The 17065-nt window shown below is 42.7% G+C and overlaps 1 protein-coding gene across 5 annotated transcripts in view; it reads right to left on the bottom strand.

Annotated features, from left to right (window-relative positions):
• The window catches only part of SLC10A7 (solute carrier family 10 member 7), a 311030-nt gene that overhangs the window by 26574 nt on the left and 267391 nt on the right, over positions 1–17065 (bottom strand). For 3 of the 5 annotated variants that reach the window (XM_069556753.1, XM_069556755.1, XM_069556760.1), the window contains one exon: positions 11731–11804. The exons of the other annotated variants lie outside the window; for them this stretch is intronic. In XM_069556753.1, the coding sequence (XP_069412854.1) occupies positions 11731–11804 (74 nt within the window). The remainder of the gene's footprint in view (positions 1–11730; positions 11805–17065) is intronic. 5 annotated transcript variants of the gene reach the window in all.

Raw genomic sequence — 17065 nt, 5'->3', positions numbered from 1 at the left:
CCCATCCTCCCTTTCGGCATCCTCTCCTTCCTTCTCACACTTTCCACTCCTCGAACTCCAGCCTCATTGTCCTCTGCCTCCCACTTGCTGAGCCCCTTGTGGCTTCAGCTCCTTACCCTCATCGTTCCCTCTGGTTGGAGCCTCCTCCCTCTATACCACATGTGGCTTACTCCCCTTCTCCTACAGGTCTTTGACCCAAAGCCCCCTTTAAGCCTAACATGTCGCCGCCTCCATCTCGCGCTCTTATTCTCCTTTCTGGTTTTATTTCTCCACCCACTTCCCATCATGTGATGCGCCATATGTCTGAGTGTTCGCTTGCTCCGCTCCCCTAGAAAGGAAGATGGATAAGGGGGGAATACGTTTTCGTATTTTGTCCACTGCTGTGGACAGAATAGGGCCCACAATGGTGCCTGGCGCAAACTCGGCATGAACAAACACTTGAATGAATGCATGTGTTGAGCAAATGATATGTTAAAAGCTTCTTTTCATTGGCATTATTTATTCCTGCACATCCCTGCACTTGCTGTCAGTTGCAGAGGAGCTGGTTTTTATTATCATTGAAAAAGCTTGATCTAGCAGTACTAGAGTACAGTAACGCTGGCATGAAGAGCAGGGTACTAGTACGGAGATCAAACCTGGGAGACGTCACTGCTGCAAAACCATGAACGTGCTCAGCTTCAGGACAGGTGACTTTCCAAATGAACTGGCTTCCTGGGGCCCAGGAACCTTTTATGTACAATTTTACATATCCTTCTGCCTCCAGGGTCATCTGTCAAGAACCTGCAGCATTCCCCACGGCTTTAGCAAATGGGCAGCGGACTCTACTATCTGGCTGGCGTTTTTTGCATGGGCTGCAGGTGGGGACAAGGAGGTGGTGGGTGTCACCTCATTCTGTAGCCTTGGAGTCCTTTATTATTTCCTGTAAAGAAGCAAGGAGCCGGCTGTCATCAAATCCACGCAAACTGGTTTATAGTGTCTGGTTCAATTAAGGGGGTTTCTGGGAAGAGACATGACCAAATAAATAATGGGAGAGAGGCAATTCTGAAACAATCATTGTTATTCATCAATCTCTGTTTGCAAGTGGAGATGGGGAGAGAGAAACTTCAAGTGAAGGCGCTCTCCTGGGTGTGAGGCTCCACTTCAAACGCAGCAAACAACTGTTGTTCTGTGATGCACATTTTAGTTCCGCTAGAGGCAACCTTTCTAAGTATTAATAATAATAACAGACAATCCCCTCTGCAACTGGCGGCGGGTGCAGAGATGACGGGGAGCCCTGGAAGGTGGGCCGTGGTTGGTCCTCCTGGATGCGGCAGAGGCCCCCTCAGAAGGGACGGGCCCCTGAATTCCCGTGGAGGTTTCCCTCTCAGAAGCACAGGGTGCACTTGGCTTCAGGCATGGGAGCTGATTATTAATGTGTAAAACGAAACTCTTTAGAGCTCCTTCTAACTATGACTCGGTGGTTTTTCTTTTGAAAGAAACGTGAAACTGTGGAATGAAAAGTTTCTACCAGGAACAACTGACATGAAGAGGCCCAGAGGGATAGAGATCCGGGACCCAGGGGGAGGTGCCGCTGTGCAATATGTGGGGTTTTCTGTCTCCTTGCCGTTGAGCTGTAGCAGCAACTGTGAGTCGGGCTTGGCTGCGGTGAAGCTGCTGCAAGTACGCGCCGACCTCTCTTGCTGCTGCTCCACCCCTGAGACCTGGGGACCTGAGAGGGTGAGTTAGCTTCTCTAGAAGCGGGGACGTGATTATGGATGGACATGATATGGTGGCTCTCACACTTTTGTGTAAACACTCTACTTTTTAGAATATGTTTGAAAAATCAGGCTCTGAGGTCTTATTCTTAAAAATTCCGAATCCCTCAAATAAGGCCCAGTAATCTACATTTTTTTCTTAAGGGAGCAATTTGCTATATTTTTAAGGGCCGCCTTTCAAGAAATGCTGATCTTACGGTGTTTCTCTGAATAACTCAAGATTCTAAAGCTACACTTAAGTCTTTCAAAATCAGAGCGAATTACTGACTCTTAGAACCAGAAGCGTCCCAGAGATCATCCAGCCTAGACTTAAGGGATAAGCCTCGAGCTGAGCTTCACAGCACAGGACCTTCCTGGAGCTCTCACTGCAGCTTGGCACAGGGGCTGAGTCCGACCTGGCTTGACATCTGGCTCTGCCACCTGGGGTCACATGACCTGTGCAAGCTTTTTGTCCCCCTGCAAGCTCACGTCCCTTGTGGCGGTGACTGTGGGAGTGATGTGAGCTGGGGTGTGGAACGGGATTTTGGGACATCCTGCACCAGGCTGGTCAGGCGTAAGTTTCAGATTCTTGCGGCAGGTAGTAGACAGTAGCTACAGAAATTTGGAAGGTAGGTGAAAATTTTCTCCACCCCCAAAGTTTTGCCAGCAGTTCTGAATGAAAGTAAGCTCCACAGATACAGATATTTTTAACTTAGCACATAGCAGTAAATGTGTCCCGTGAAGTCCCAGCTCTGACCTCTCCAGGGTTCTCACCAACACGTGGCATAAGAGGGCTCTCAACGCAGGGTTCAGTAACTCTAATGGCCAGCCTCAGGGGACTACACGGCCGCTGTGTGCTCAGTTGCTCAGTCGTGTCTGACTCTTGTGACCCCATGGACTCTGCCCCACCAGACTGCCCTGTCCTTGGGATCTCCCAGGCAAGAATATTGGAGTGGGTTGCCATTTCCTATTCCAGGGGATCTCCTCGACCTAGGGATCAAACCTGCATCGACTGTGGCTCCTGCACTGGACGGCAGATTCTTTTCCACTGAGCCCCCTGGGAAGCCCTCAGGGCCTCCAGACAGAGGCTGAACACAAAACCCCTTAGGGATCAGCCCCCAGAGCAGCCCTGCGGATTTCACATTCAGGACACAGGATTTCCTAGATTCTTCGAGCAAGTGGGGAATGTGCAACTCTGAAGTTTTAAGACAGTCTACATATGAGTGAAGGTCCGTTTATTACACTTACCGTACAAAGCAAAGAGGTGGAATTTCCTCAATAGAAACCTATTTCTGAATTCATTATGCTAATTAGTAAAGTCTCTGATAAATATAGGATAATAAAAGCATTTGCTGTAGCTTCCTCTGGAGTACATTTTTCTTTTCTTTTCTTTTTAAATTTTGGCTGCACTGGCTGTTCGTTGCAGCTCACAGGCTTAAGTTACCCTGCAGCGAGTGGGATCTTAGTTCCCTAATCAGGGACTGAAACCCTGTCCCCTGCACTGGAAGTCAGCTTCTTAATCACTGAGCCACCAGGGAAGTCCCTGGCTACTTTCTTCCTGATAAAATAGTAGCTGAATATTCCAGTGAGAATTTTCCATGAGAACGGTGGGCTCTCCTGGGCACTGAAGTCTACAGGAACCATTGGCATAAAATATTTTCAAGTAAATTACTTCTTGTAACAAGCATTTAGCCTATTAAGTACCCAATTAATCTTTGTTATAATTATTATTAATCAAAAACATGTTGAATAGAGAAACGATTTAAAAAACACAACAAAAGGCATAGAAACTCTGTTATGTAAACTGGGTTAACAAAACCTAAATGGAAGTGATCTTACTGCAAATCAAGAAACATTCCAAGTCTTAATTCAGCTCTGGTTCCCATGTGGTATCAGAAATTTGGGTTAAGGTTCAGTGAAAAAGGCATAGCAATCGCCAAAACTGACATGGTAAGTATTTGAGAAAAGGAATAAAGTTTCACCAAGCAAGATGTAAAGTGGTAGTTTTCAGACCTTGCATTATGATCCATTAATGAGTTACAGAATCAGTGCAATGGGTTTTAACCTAGCACTTGACTAGAATATGGAATATATCACAGAAAGTGAGAGTGAATGTTGTTTGGTAAAACTTTTTACATACATGCAAATGTTTTCTGGATCACACTGTAAAATGTATTTCTAACTGCAGGTTGTGGTTTAAAATGTCTGGCAGTCCCTGGCACAGGAAACATGGAGAAGGAGCAGAAATGTGGGGGCATCAGGGCTTTGGTCCTGGTGAACACTGAACATGACGAACATCTGCTGTATCATTAAGAAGGGTGGTACTTGAGCATCAGGCTAGGGAAGCTCAGAGAGGTTTAAATGTCTTTAGTTGGATATTTATGCAGAACCTGGGGACTTTCTAAATTTTTATTACAGTCTGGATACACCAGTGATTAAGTTCAGACACCAAATTCAGAATCAAAAATTTGAAGTAAAGTAATCTTCAAACCTCTGAACATAAGTGTATCACTTTGTTCGAGAATCTGCATTTTTCTCTTTGTTTATATGGATCAGAAAACAGTACAGAAGGACAGATACTCCCCCTAAATTGTCTTCAGCATGGTGGTGGAACCTACTGGGCCCTTAATTTCAGTGGCATCTTTAAGAATCTGGCAGATGCTAGAAGAATGTATAAAGAAGATGTGATATATATATCTATACACACACACACACACACACACACACATGCACAACAGAATATTACTCAGCCATAAAAAAGAATGAAAAAATGCCATTTGCAGCAACATGGATAGAACTGCAGATTACCATACTAAGAGAAGTCAGATAAAGACAAATACTATATGATATCACCATACGTGAAATCTAAAATATGATACAAATCAACTTATTTACAGAACAGAAATAGACTTACAGACAGAAAGCAATCTCACGGTTACCAAAGGAGAAGTAGGAGGAGGGATAAATTAGAAGTATGAATTCCATGGATAGAGGAGTCTGGTGGGCTACAGTGCATGGGGTCACAAAGAGTCTGACAGGACTGAGTGATTAACACAACAATAATGGGATGAACAGATAAACACTACTATATAGGCTTCCCAGGTGGCGCTAGTGGTAAAGAACCTGCCTGCCAATGCAGGAGACACAAGAGACCTGGGTTCGATCCCTGGGTCAGGAAGATCCCCTGGAGATGGGCATGGCAACCCACTCCAGTATTCTTGCTGGGGAAATCCCATGGACAGAGGAGCCTGGTGGGCTACAGCCCCTAGGCTCACAAAGAATTGGACATGACTGTGGGGCTTCCTTCATAGCTCAGTCAGTAAAGAATCTGCCTGCATGCAGGAGACCTGGGTTTGATTCCTGGGTCTGGAAGATCCCCTGGAGAAGGAAATGGCAACCCATTCCAGTGTTATTGCCTGGAGAATCCATGGACAGAGGAGCCTGGCAGGCTCCAGTCCATGGGGTCGCAAGAGTCGGACATGACTTGGCGACTAAAGAGAGAGAGGGTAGCAACTTAGCACATTCATACATACCTAAAACAGATAAATGACAAGGACCTACTATATAGCACAGGGGATTATATTTAACATCTTGTAGTAACGTATAATGGAAAAGAGTCTGAAAAAGAATATATAGATATATACACACACATATATATATTTATAACTGAATTACTTTGTTGTACATGGGAAACTAACACAACATTGTAAATCAACTATACTTCATAAAAAAAATAATAATCTGTCAGATGGTAGGGGTCTCCAGACTGCCTTTCCTTACAGAACTTCAGCTTTAAGAGCAAATCACAGGACAAAAGATATATTTACGGTTATGCCTCAAAGACAAGCTTCTATTTTCTGTCTTTACCCTGGACTTTGATTTCTGTTATAATAGTTTATTGTGAAACAGCACTATAGCTCTTAGTCTGCAAGAACAGAGGGAAGGGATACCCCATGAAAGGTAAGGGGTGACTCATCAAGAAACACTTGACATAGAATATAGCTTTTTGTTAATAAAGAAAATATAAGGATTGCGTGCCAGTTTGTGATGGGGCCACAAGGAATATATGCATATGGCTGCAATTATATATACTGAATATTTTAAAACTGTCTTTAACTAGCAATGTAATCAGAAGTAATTTTTAATTTATAAATTTATTTATTTTAATTGGAGGTTAATTACAATATTGTATTGGTTTTAAATGATTCAAACTCACACTGCCAGTGTATACTTACAATACTCAGAACCAGTTTGGCACTTTTGGGTCTTTGAAAAACTTTTATATGCTATTGTCCAAGGCAGTTCTGGAAGTTAGGAGACCTGGAATCTAGTCTCTGTTAATTATATGACCTGCGATACATTTTTAGATTTTTTCCTATGCTTTCACTTCTTATGAAAAATAATAATTATTGATTTGCTGAAATGGCAACCCACGCCAGTATTCTCGCCTGGAGAATCCCATGGACGGAGGAGCTTGGTGGGCTACAGTCCACCAAGGGTCGCAAAGAGTCGGACACGACTGAGCGACTTCACTTCACTTTCACTTTCTAAGGTTGTTTAGGTAACATGACTTAATGGTTAAAGGCTTTAAAAAAGTGCTTCCCAACTGTAGGATAGCTTTATCAAAATAATAGTCTTTATGTGCCAAATAGAATCACAGAGAAGCTTTATGGGATAAGGAAAACAAATGCAAACTTTCGGATTTCAGTTCCATTTCCCCTGGAGAAAACAACCCAGATGTTATTAAATGATCTTTTCAGCCCAAGTTGGTGGGGTAATCCTTTAGCACTCTTGAAAAGCTTTCAAAGAAAATTGAAAGCAAGACCCTGCTCAGATTTTGTTTCTCCCATGAAACCCTGAAGTGGCTCAGACTGCCAATGCAGGAGATGCAAGAAATACAGATTCGATTCCTGGGTCGGGGAGATCCACTGGAAAAGGGAATGGCTATCCACTGTGGAATTCTTGCCTGTAGGATCCCATGGAGAGAGGACCGCAGAGGGCTCTGGTGTGCAGAGTTGGAAATGACTGAGCACTGCCACCAGCACTGTGAAGCTCTTTGCAGAGTATAAAGACATTTTTAGCCTCTTTAGGAAGATGTAATAGCCATGTTTCCTTTCTTGTAATATTACATTATCTACATAGACGTTCCTTTAAAAAACTCTTCCTTTTTACATATAGCAGGGAAAATGTTACAGAATGGTGGTATTATCTGTTAAGTAGTCACTGAGCGCCTGACTTATAGGAACGTAAAACTAGGAGGAATCTCAAGGATCATCTTACCCATCTTCTCATTTTACAGATTTGGAAACTGAGGCTGACAGCAGTTGAATGATTTGTTCCAGCCTGGTGGCTCAGCTGGTAAAGAATCCGCCTGCAATGCAGGAGACCTGGGTTTTATCCCTGGGTTGGGAAGATCCCCTGGAGAAGGGAAAGACTGCCGACTCCAGCATTCTGGCCTGGAGAATTCCAAGGACAGTGTAGTCCATGGGGTCACAAAGAGTCAGACACGACTGAGTGACTTTCACTTACTCACTCACACTTGATGAGAGAACTGGAATCCAGACGAGAATCAGGTTTGTATTCCTTCCACCCTCTCCAGAATCCCATGTCTCCCAAAAAGCTGTATTCTTTCTGCTTTAATGCATAGTTTCTTCTCACAGCCCAGCTGTGTGACTGTGACTCATAATGTAGTTCAATATGAGGAACAGCTGCCTTGATTGGTCTTTGTTCACAAATGTCTAGAAATGGTAAGACCCACAGTGGACTTTTAACACACATTGATCACGACACTCTATTTAAATTTTAAACAGCATTCCTTCAATTCAGAAAAACTTTTGGAAATAGCAGACGACTTGGAGTCTCACAATTGACTGCCATTTGTCAGCTGAAACACTCTAGGAGTATATGCTTTCATTTTGCTATTTGAAAACATGAAAACCTAACATAAACATACACTTAAGGATCTCAAACATCTTTAAACATCCTCTTTCTAGGAACAGTGAGAACTTTCTACATGCATTAGAACTCTAGATAAGCAAAGTGATTTGAACACTCAAGAGAACAAGATCAATAAAGTAAAAGTTAAATACTAATTCCACAGGACCCTCAGATTGAATTTCTCTACTGATGAGTTCTATTGACTGACTGGGCACTGAACCATTGGTAACTAGGGTGCGAGCTGTTCCCCCAACTCTGCTATGTAAAACACCTTCTCATTATTATACAAATATCACCATCAGACTAGAAAATAATTTGGGAGAGTTCACGGCTTTTGGAGCAACCCACAGCAAGTGACGCTCTCTTGACAAAATATAATTACCTCCAACCCTGAGTTGCAACAACAGGAGGGCAGTAAACAAGCCCCGTAGTATTGTTTTAGATGAAGCACACTGAAAGCTCTGCACTTCCTCCAGGCCTCCTCTTTCTTCCTGAACGAACTCCAGGGAATGGCATCATGTCAGGCTTTCCAGATGGATTATGTGGAGCCATAGCTCAATGTCATTTTCAATAGGAAGCCTCATAATTAAAGGTCAAATAGTCACTTCATCTGCAATCAATCAATAGAAAAAGTACTAATACGAAGAACTAATCAATCAATGGCAAATGCACTAATAAAAGCAATGAATCAAATTCAGCATGTGTGTAGATGCAAGTGCATCGAAGAGATGGAGACAGGGCAAAAGCAGGAACAATAAAATAAACTGCAGGCATATGTACAGGAGAATACTCAGAAGGCTGCTCAAAACCAGAGTTTTCATCTTTGGTTCATTAGTTACCTGGGTACCACTTGGCCAGCAATAATTTATTCTTAAATACAAATACTGGCTATACTACTAAACAATGTTATTTCATAGAGCTTTCTTAATGTATTCTATTTGAGACATTAGGTGTATGTGCGTTTGCACGTGTGTGTGTGTGTAAAATCACTAGAAGAAATATTTTGACAGTGATCACAAAAGGGACAAATATATGTCCTACACGCCAAATAGATATATTTAAATCTGGTGTCTTTCATCTTGGTGAGAAATAAGAGAAAGTATCACTCTGAGTGATAGATCCTACCTGAAATTTGCCCCCTGCTTTCTGAAACATGAATTCTTCACACTTATTGTGATGCTCTATCATTGCCATGCAGATGAGAAGTCCCATTAGGATCATTATCGGCTGTAGCTTGGGTGACTGCTGCGCATCTCCTCTGTACCAGAGATGTCAGGTCACCAGCAGAGGGAAACATGCTTTGGGCCTTGTGAAACTGATACACTGAATTTATAGGGCTCAACAAGGCCATTCAAGCAATAGGACCCAAACATCCCTTGCTGTGTGTAGAAATAAGAGTGCTCTGTGGCTTCTCACTGAGATAAGAAAGCAGCAAAGAGGCCATTTTTATAAATGCCACCTAGGAAACTGCAGGCAGAGAGCCAGGTGTGATCAAGGTGTAATAGAATATCCTAGCTGCAAGTAAAATTCCCTAATTCAGGAGCTATGGAAACTAAGGCCTGGGGATGTTTTAATGGAAGAGTCAGGATGAGTCTTTAGGACTTGCAATTCCAAGTCTACCATCCTACCATCTTATGGAAATAACTAAGGATTTACACCACTGTGGTTACTTAGTTATCATACTAGAATATTATTGCAGGATCCAAGTATCTATTTCATGGGAGAATACTGCAAAAGCAAAGTGCAAAAGCCAAAGTCCAAGTTAACCCCAATGTTTTCAGTAAAATAGCTACTTTTGATTGGTGTTCGTCTAATTTTTCAGATGACTGAAAATCAGGAAGCCTCAAGAACAGAATGATATGGCTTTGAGGTTAAAAAAATGAAAAAAAAAAAGCATGAATATTTTGCTTACAGAGAAGAATACTGATCAGGTTGTAGTATGCTTCTCGGGTAGAGCTTTGCTCATCATGGCCAGCTCCAGCACAGAAGAAAATAATGGAGAGAAAAATAAACATGGACTTTCCTGGTGGTCCAGTGGTTAAGAATCTGCCTGCCAATGTAGGGGACATGGGTTCGATCCACGGTCTGGGAACTAAGATCCCACATGCTGTGGGGCAACTAAGCCTGTTGAGCAAATGTTCTAGAGCCTGTGAGCTACAACTGCTGAAGCTCACAGGCCCTAGGACCCATGCTCCACAGCAAGAGAAGCCACCTCAGCGAGAAACCCACATACAGCAACTAGAGGAGCCCCCACTAGCTGTGACTAGAGAAAACCCACGCGCAGCAACTAAGACCCAGCACAGCCAAAAATAAAAATAAAATGTAAAAACCCACAATCCATTTGGGTTTTCCTGACAAAAGCAAATCCTAAGGGCGGGGCGGGTTTCAGAAGCCAGGGCAGAGATGCGGAAGCATACTGGACGCAATCAGGCTTCAGCACCTGCTCTGACGACACAGGCGCCTTTGGTCCCTGACTCGCGACTGCTGAGGGGTCTGGAGGCACCCAGTCTCTGGCCTCCCTACCTTTATAGAAGCCCCTTCCTTTTCAGGAGACCTGGAGCACCGGCGTCACATTATGACAGCGACATGGGGGGAAAAGTGCAGGTTGATTCTGAGGGCAACAATTAAACCGTATCTGTTATACGAGCATCAACAAGACCCAGGGCAGGGGACTGAAACCCTGGAAACAGTAACACATTCATGACCAATACCGTTAACAACAACTAATCATAGCAGCTGCTCTCAGGGTGCGTGTCACGTGCCAGGCAGCACACCAAGCTCTCTCGGTGGGCACTCCGGCTCCATCCGCAGCAACCTACACACAGCACCACCACGGAGCACATTTTCTCACGGACTGACTCGTATTAGGGACAAGTCCTGTGCTGGATACCTAACAGGTTTTATCTTCAGTCTTTGCAACACCCTTACAATGTAAGAAAAAGCCTTACAAAGTGAGAAAGCTAAGGTTCAGGAGCTTAAGTGATTTGTCCAGGTTTACAAAATCTGGAACCAGAAAGTAGCTTTCAAAGCTCCCTCAGCTTCCTTTTGGCGATGATTCTAAGGAAAACCTAATAGACATATTGCAGTGAAGGGACAGGACACATATGATTTATTCAAATAAGCTGAAGTCCTAGATAGCAATTGCTTAAGAGTATGTCCAATTTCTAAATCATTTCCCCAACTTTGCAAGACTGAAAATAATTCTACCAGACAGAAATGTCTGGGTCTAGTAAAACCACTATGAAATATCTTTGTTTTCTAGTTTACAGACTGAACTTAAACATAAACAGACTTAGAGAAATGTTAAGTCAGTTATACGCCAAAATGTAAAGGAATTTTTAATATGAGTTTAACCACAATGTGCCTACTACCCCAAGGAGTTTGTGAATGATGTTTCCATAAAGTTTCTCATGACTTAATGATCTCTAATGACTGAAAGCATGGATTCTAGATAACTGGATAGGTTATTAGTATAATGCCTTTAAACTGGGTAAAGGTAAGGAGAGAATAGCACTTTTCTTGATCTATTTTTGTCCATTAAATACGTACTTATTTCACTTTAGGTACCAATGAGACTGAGTTCACGATAACTAAATATATTGTTGTTTCTTTACAGAAATAACACTCTGAAACAAACTTCAGACTAATGTCAATTATTTTCACCCTGCTCCAAGCTTCCAGAAAATATGTTAACATCTTCCAGGGGTCACTCTAGGGCCTTCCAAAGCCAAGTTTGTGCTCACTGAACCCCCACAACTACCCCACTCCCCAACTTTTAACATGAACATTCAACCCTGAAAACCTTCTATGAGAATGGAAAACATGATTACAAGTAAAGCTAAACCCTACACTATTACACTTAGGCTCACAAAAGTGAGTTTAATTCATGATGGTATTTCAGAGTCATGACTGATCCCCACTTTGCTATCGTTCTTTAGGTGACAAAGTAGACAATACACGCATTCCATTTAATTTGAAAAGTTGTTTGAATTTCAAAATCATAAGAGGCAATTATCTGAAGGTAATATTAAGCTGGTGTTTCAGTCTGTGGATTACTTACCCAACGTGAGGGATTTGTGTGTAGAACAGAACATGACAGCTACAGTGTCTGCTGGTGTGAAACCCGAATTATTCCTGAGGGCAAAAAAAAAACAAAACAAACAAACAACCAAAACAATGCTTTATAAATATTGTTATAAAAAAGCCTATTTAACACATCCTCAATCAAATGTAGTACCTATCTTCATGCAAACATCCTTTTGATCAATCCTGGAGACAGCAGTAATTCTATACCCAAACGCACAGAAATGTCCAAATTTCTTTTTAGAGAGTAATTTCTAGTTTAAGCATGAAGAAGAGACAGTCTTAAAAATGTGGTGGCGGGGGTGGCGGGGGGGAGGTCTCTAAGAGCATATGCGTCATCAATCTGTGGCACAGGACTTTATAAAAATCCTGCAGCAAGAAACTCCATTAGTGCCCTCACTAGGCTGTTGCTTGATTTTAATGCAGTGGCTTGAAAGAGTTAATGTGTCTCCAAAAAGGCTTCCCTCAAGGAGCAACACATCCTTTAGGCAGCACACCTTTGAGAACTACATGGTGTGAACAAGGATTTAATATCATATGTTTCAGTAAAAATAACAAATTACCAATTGTTAGCAATTACCATGTGCCAAGTATTCCTTTAAGGCCTTTGCATGTAAAGACAAAAGACCTATCAGGTAGCCAGTATGATATCCCTATTGACAGATGAGAAAACCAAGGCACACAGAAATTATGTAACCTACTCAGGACCTCAGAGCTAGGGAGTGAGTGACAGAGTCAGGGTTTAAACCAAGTCCAGCTCCTGTGTCTATGCTTAACTGCTAAATAATATGTTAAAAGGCTTCCCTGGTGGCTCTGCCTGCAAGAATCTGCCTGCAATACAGGAGACCTGGGCTTGATCCCTGGGTTGGGAGGATCCCCTGGAGAAGGGAATGGAACCTGCTCCAGTGTTCTTGCCTGAAGAATTCCACACAGAGGAGCCTGGCGAGCTACAGCCCATGGGGTCACAAAGAGTCGGACGTGACCGACTGACTTTCAGGCAAGAATACTGGAGTGGGTTGCCATTTCCTTCTCCAGGGCATCTTCCCGACCCAGGGATTGAACCTGCATCTTCTCCATTGGCAGGTGGATTCTTTACCACTGAGCCACCTGGGAAGCCCCTGACTTTTCACTTCACTTCACTATGCTAAAGATAAAAAAAATCTTGCTTAGTCAAAATCCCATTAAATGTTAGAGCTAAAATTTTTGTCATGTAATCACTATTTTCTTTTGAACTTTTTATTTTGTATTGGAGTATAGCCAATTAACAATGTTGTGATAGTTTCAGTTAAACAGTGAAGGGACTCAGCCATACATATACATGTATCCATTCTTCCTCTAATAGATCATCAAACCTTCACAATCATTTGTGCCTGTGTTGGGAGTGGGATATTCAAACACTAGAACTCAATAAAGAAATAATATTGAACTTAGAAAATCCATTAAATGTTATGGGGATCAGTACTAGTGAATATCATATCGAAATTTCCTATTTTAGATCACAAAGATTTAGAGAACCAAGGACCAAAAAAGTTAGAAATGCAATTATTATTATTGCATCTTTGATATGTTAGAAACTACTCCTTCCTTCAGAATCAGTGTTTGAAGACATAGTCTATGTGAGTGTATTCATTCTCCGCCCTGAACTCAGACAAGAGAGTGACCAAAGGAAACAATGTTTTAAAGGCTGACTTTGTACAGTTGCAAATACAACAATCTACCCAATTGTCAATGATCTCAAAAGAAAGTGACTCCACCATTTCCCCTAGTAACCTTATCCTTTTCTTTTTTTTTTCTTTTTTTTTTTTGTTTGTTTTTTATTTTTTAAATTTTAAAATCTTTAATTCTTAAATTTTATTTATTTGTTTTTGGCTGGGTCTTTGTTTCTGTGAAGGCTTTCTCTCGTTATGGCAAGCTGGGGCTGCCCTCTGGTTGAGGTGCATAGACTTCTCATTGTGGTGGCTTCCCTTGTTGTGGAGCATGGGTTCTAGGAGTTTGGGCTTCAGTGGCTGCAGCCTGTGAGTTCAGTAGTTGTGGCCCTCTGGCTCTAGCGCACAGGCTCAACAGTTGTGGCGCGAGAGCTTAATTGCTCCGAGGTACGTGGCAATCTTCCCACACGAGGTATGTGGGATCTTCCTGCCTGTCTCCTGCATTGGCAGGCAGATTCTTTACCACTGAGACCCTAGGGAAGCCCCAAAATGAACCTTATATATAATTTTCACTGGGAGAAAAAACTTCCCTCGATAGATCTCTCATCCCATTTCTTCGTTACATTCTTACTGGAGGGAAAAGGACCCTCTCTTCTACCACCTCCGCCTCTCTGCATCATGGTTCCTATATACAGTGGAATATTACTCAGTCATAAAAAGGAATGAAACTGGGTCATTTGTAGAGATGTGGATGGACCTAGAGATAGTCATACAGAGTGAAGTCAGTCAGAAAAACAAACATCGTACATGAATGCATATGTGTGGAATCTAGAAAACCAGTACAGGTGAACCTATTTCCAGGGCAGGAATACAGACGCAGACACAGAGCATGAATGTGTGGACACAGGGCTGGGGAGGGTGGGACGAACGGGGGGAACAGGATTCACATATGCACACTACCACGTATAAAGCAGATAGCTAGTGGGAAGCTGCTATGTGGCACAAGGGGCTCAGTTCGGTGCTCTGGGACAACCTAGAGGGCTTGGATGGGAGGGCATGGAGGGAGGCTCAAGACAGAGGGGATACATGTGTACTTCTGGCTGGTTCATGTTGCTGCTGCTGCTGCTAAGTCGTTTCAGTCGTGTCTGACTCTGTGCGACCCCAGAGACGGCAGCCCACCAGGCTCCCCCGCCCCTGGGATTCTCCAGGTAAGAACACTGGAGTGGGTTGCCATTTCCTTCTCCAATGCAGGAAAGTGAAAAGTGAAAGTGAAGTCGCTCAGTCATGTCTGACTCTTCGCGACCCCATGGACTGCAGACTACCAGGCTCCTCTGTCCATAGGATTTTCCAGGCAAGAGTACTGGAGTGGGATGCCATTGCCTTCTCCTGATTCACGTTGAAGAAGAGCAAAAACTAACACAACATCCTAAAGCAAGTATATGCCAATGAAAAAAAAAAGAATATTTAAATTGCCTTTTAGTCTCCTCTCCTTTGAAAAGGAATGTAAGTTCATGCTTCCTAACCAGTCTTACTTGCAACTTTTTGTTTTTTTTAATAACATCTTTCCAAACCAAATTTTTGGTGTGTCTCAGGTGAGAGAAAAGGTGGGAAGGAGAAAGAGAAAGAGAGAGAGAGAGTGAGAGGCAGAGGGTTAGGGTTTAAGTTTACTGAATTCATAGTAGTGAGAGGTGGTGTGCATTCAAGAAATCTGATGAAGAGAAGAAAAGGTCCATGGAGATGAGCGTGATTATACAGAAATAATGGATGAAACCACGTCCTCAAAGGAGCCTGAGAGGAGGAGGCTGAGATTAGCCTGAAAATGTCCTCTGGTCTGAGAGTCTGTGAGCTGGAAGAACGAGGCAAGGTGAGTGAAAAACACAAGAAATTTTTCCGGTAAAGAACAAGAAAGTGGAGGTAATTCGTGTCAGGGATTTTCCTCTCTTTGTAAAGTGTAAGGCGCTTCATTCGTCCTCAGAGAGGTGACCCTATGACCTGACCTGAGAAATAAGAAAAGCTTGAGATAAGCAGATTGAGGAACATGACTTGGTCAATTCCCAATGAACGAGAAATGTCTCCAGGGATGAATGCCCAGCTGTGATGGTGGAACACGTGGGCAGGACGTGCCCAGCTGGCCTGGCCTGGGGCTGTCCCCCAGCCACGCTCCGGTGATAGTAACACTATGAAGACCTTCGAGGCATTTGGCTGACCTTGTTTGTTACCCATTCTCACTGTTTCTGGATTTATGTGATTTGGTTTTCTTCCAAGAGAGTCAGGCAATATAGTTCTTTGGTGAATGCTATTCTGCTTAATATTTGTTCTTTTCCAGATTATAGTATATTTCTGATGTGTCTAAATCTCTCTGGCCAAGAAAGCTCTGACTTAATCTGGTGTTGGCTCTGCTGTCTGCCATGCTGGAGCAGAGTTGCCAATGTGGCCAAGGAGCATGTCTCTAAGATATGCTTACTTGTCCTCTGCATTTAGGTAGGGAGACCCAAGGTAAGCCCACGCGAGGTGGTGTCTGGCCCTGCTGTGGGTTGAACACTGCCCTAGGTTTCTACTGACATAAAGCCCTTCAGTGGGGAGGGAGAGTCAGGATATAAAAATGGAATGTTTGAGGTTAAAACAATATTCCACCTAAACAGGGCTGACATACTCTATCTCTGATTATAATCAACCCTGAATATTCATTGGAAGGACTGGGATGCTAAAGTTGAAGCTGCCAGACTTCAGCCCCCTGATGTGAAAAGACCCCGATGCTGGGAAAGACGGAAGGCAAAGAGAAGAGGGAGGTAGAGGATGAGATGGTTAGATAGCATCACCGACTCAATGGACATGAACTTGAGCAAACTCCAGGAGATAGTGGAGGACGGGGAGGCCTGGTGTGCTGCAGTCTGTGGGGTCGCAGAGTTGGACATGACTTAGTGACTTAGAACAACAACAACATACCCTCTCTCTACAGTAACAGATTGTTCTATATCACAGATCTTGGGAAGCCAGTAAAGCAGGAACTCACTTAATGGTCTATCCGAGATGGGGGGTGGGGAGGGGGAGGATGGTGAGTAACCACAGCAGCAAACTTACCAAAAAATTCTATCATACATATACATATTTACTTGAACAACAGTTGATTTGCAGTATTTATTGAGCACTTTAAGCATTTTGCATCCAGTATTTCTTTCTTCACAGAACAGCCTTATACAGTAACAGTATTTTTGTCTTTGCTTTTTCCAAAAAGGGATCTTAAAGCAGAGTTAGTTGCAGCAAGTCACATAGATAAGGAGGCTGTCCCAAACTGTGAAGACAAGTTTGCTTTCTGAGAAGAATATTATAAAAAACCAAAACCACCACACCATTTAGTGGATGACAGCAGTTAAGTAAGCCTCCTTCACCTACACTCTGGGGTTAAATGGCAGAAAGTCAAGATAACACAAAAAAACGGTGTCCTGTACATTATACTAAGTAGTGACGACTGTAATTATTTTCAGTGAGTATCATCTCTATTGTGCCTGCTCACATTCTTGAAAGGAACTGCATTACTATTTATTTTCAATTCTACCTTATCTCTTTTTAATATTGATTTTCTTTTTATCTCATTCTTATAATTCTTTTGATTACTTTGGCTTCCCTCGAGATGTTTATTTCCTTTGCCTCCCAACTGGTCTTTTT

This window comes from Ovis canadensis, chromosome 17 (assembly GCF_042477335.2).
Source record: "Ovis canadensis isolate MfBH-ARS-UI-01 breed Bighorn chromosome 17, ARS-UI_OviCan_v2, whole genome shotgun sequence".
Classification (NCBI taxonomy): Eukaryota; Metazoa; Chordata; class Mammalia; order Artiodactyla; family Bovidae; genus Ovis; species Ovis canadensis.
Note: the sequence above shows the minus strand (reverse complement) of the source record. Positions and strands in the feature narration are given on the sequence as shown.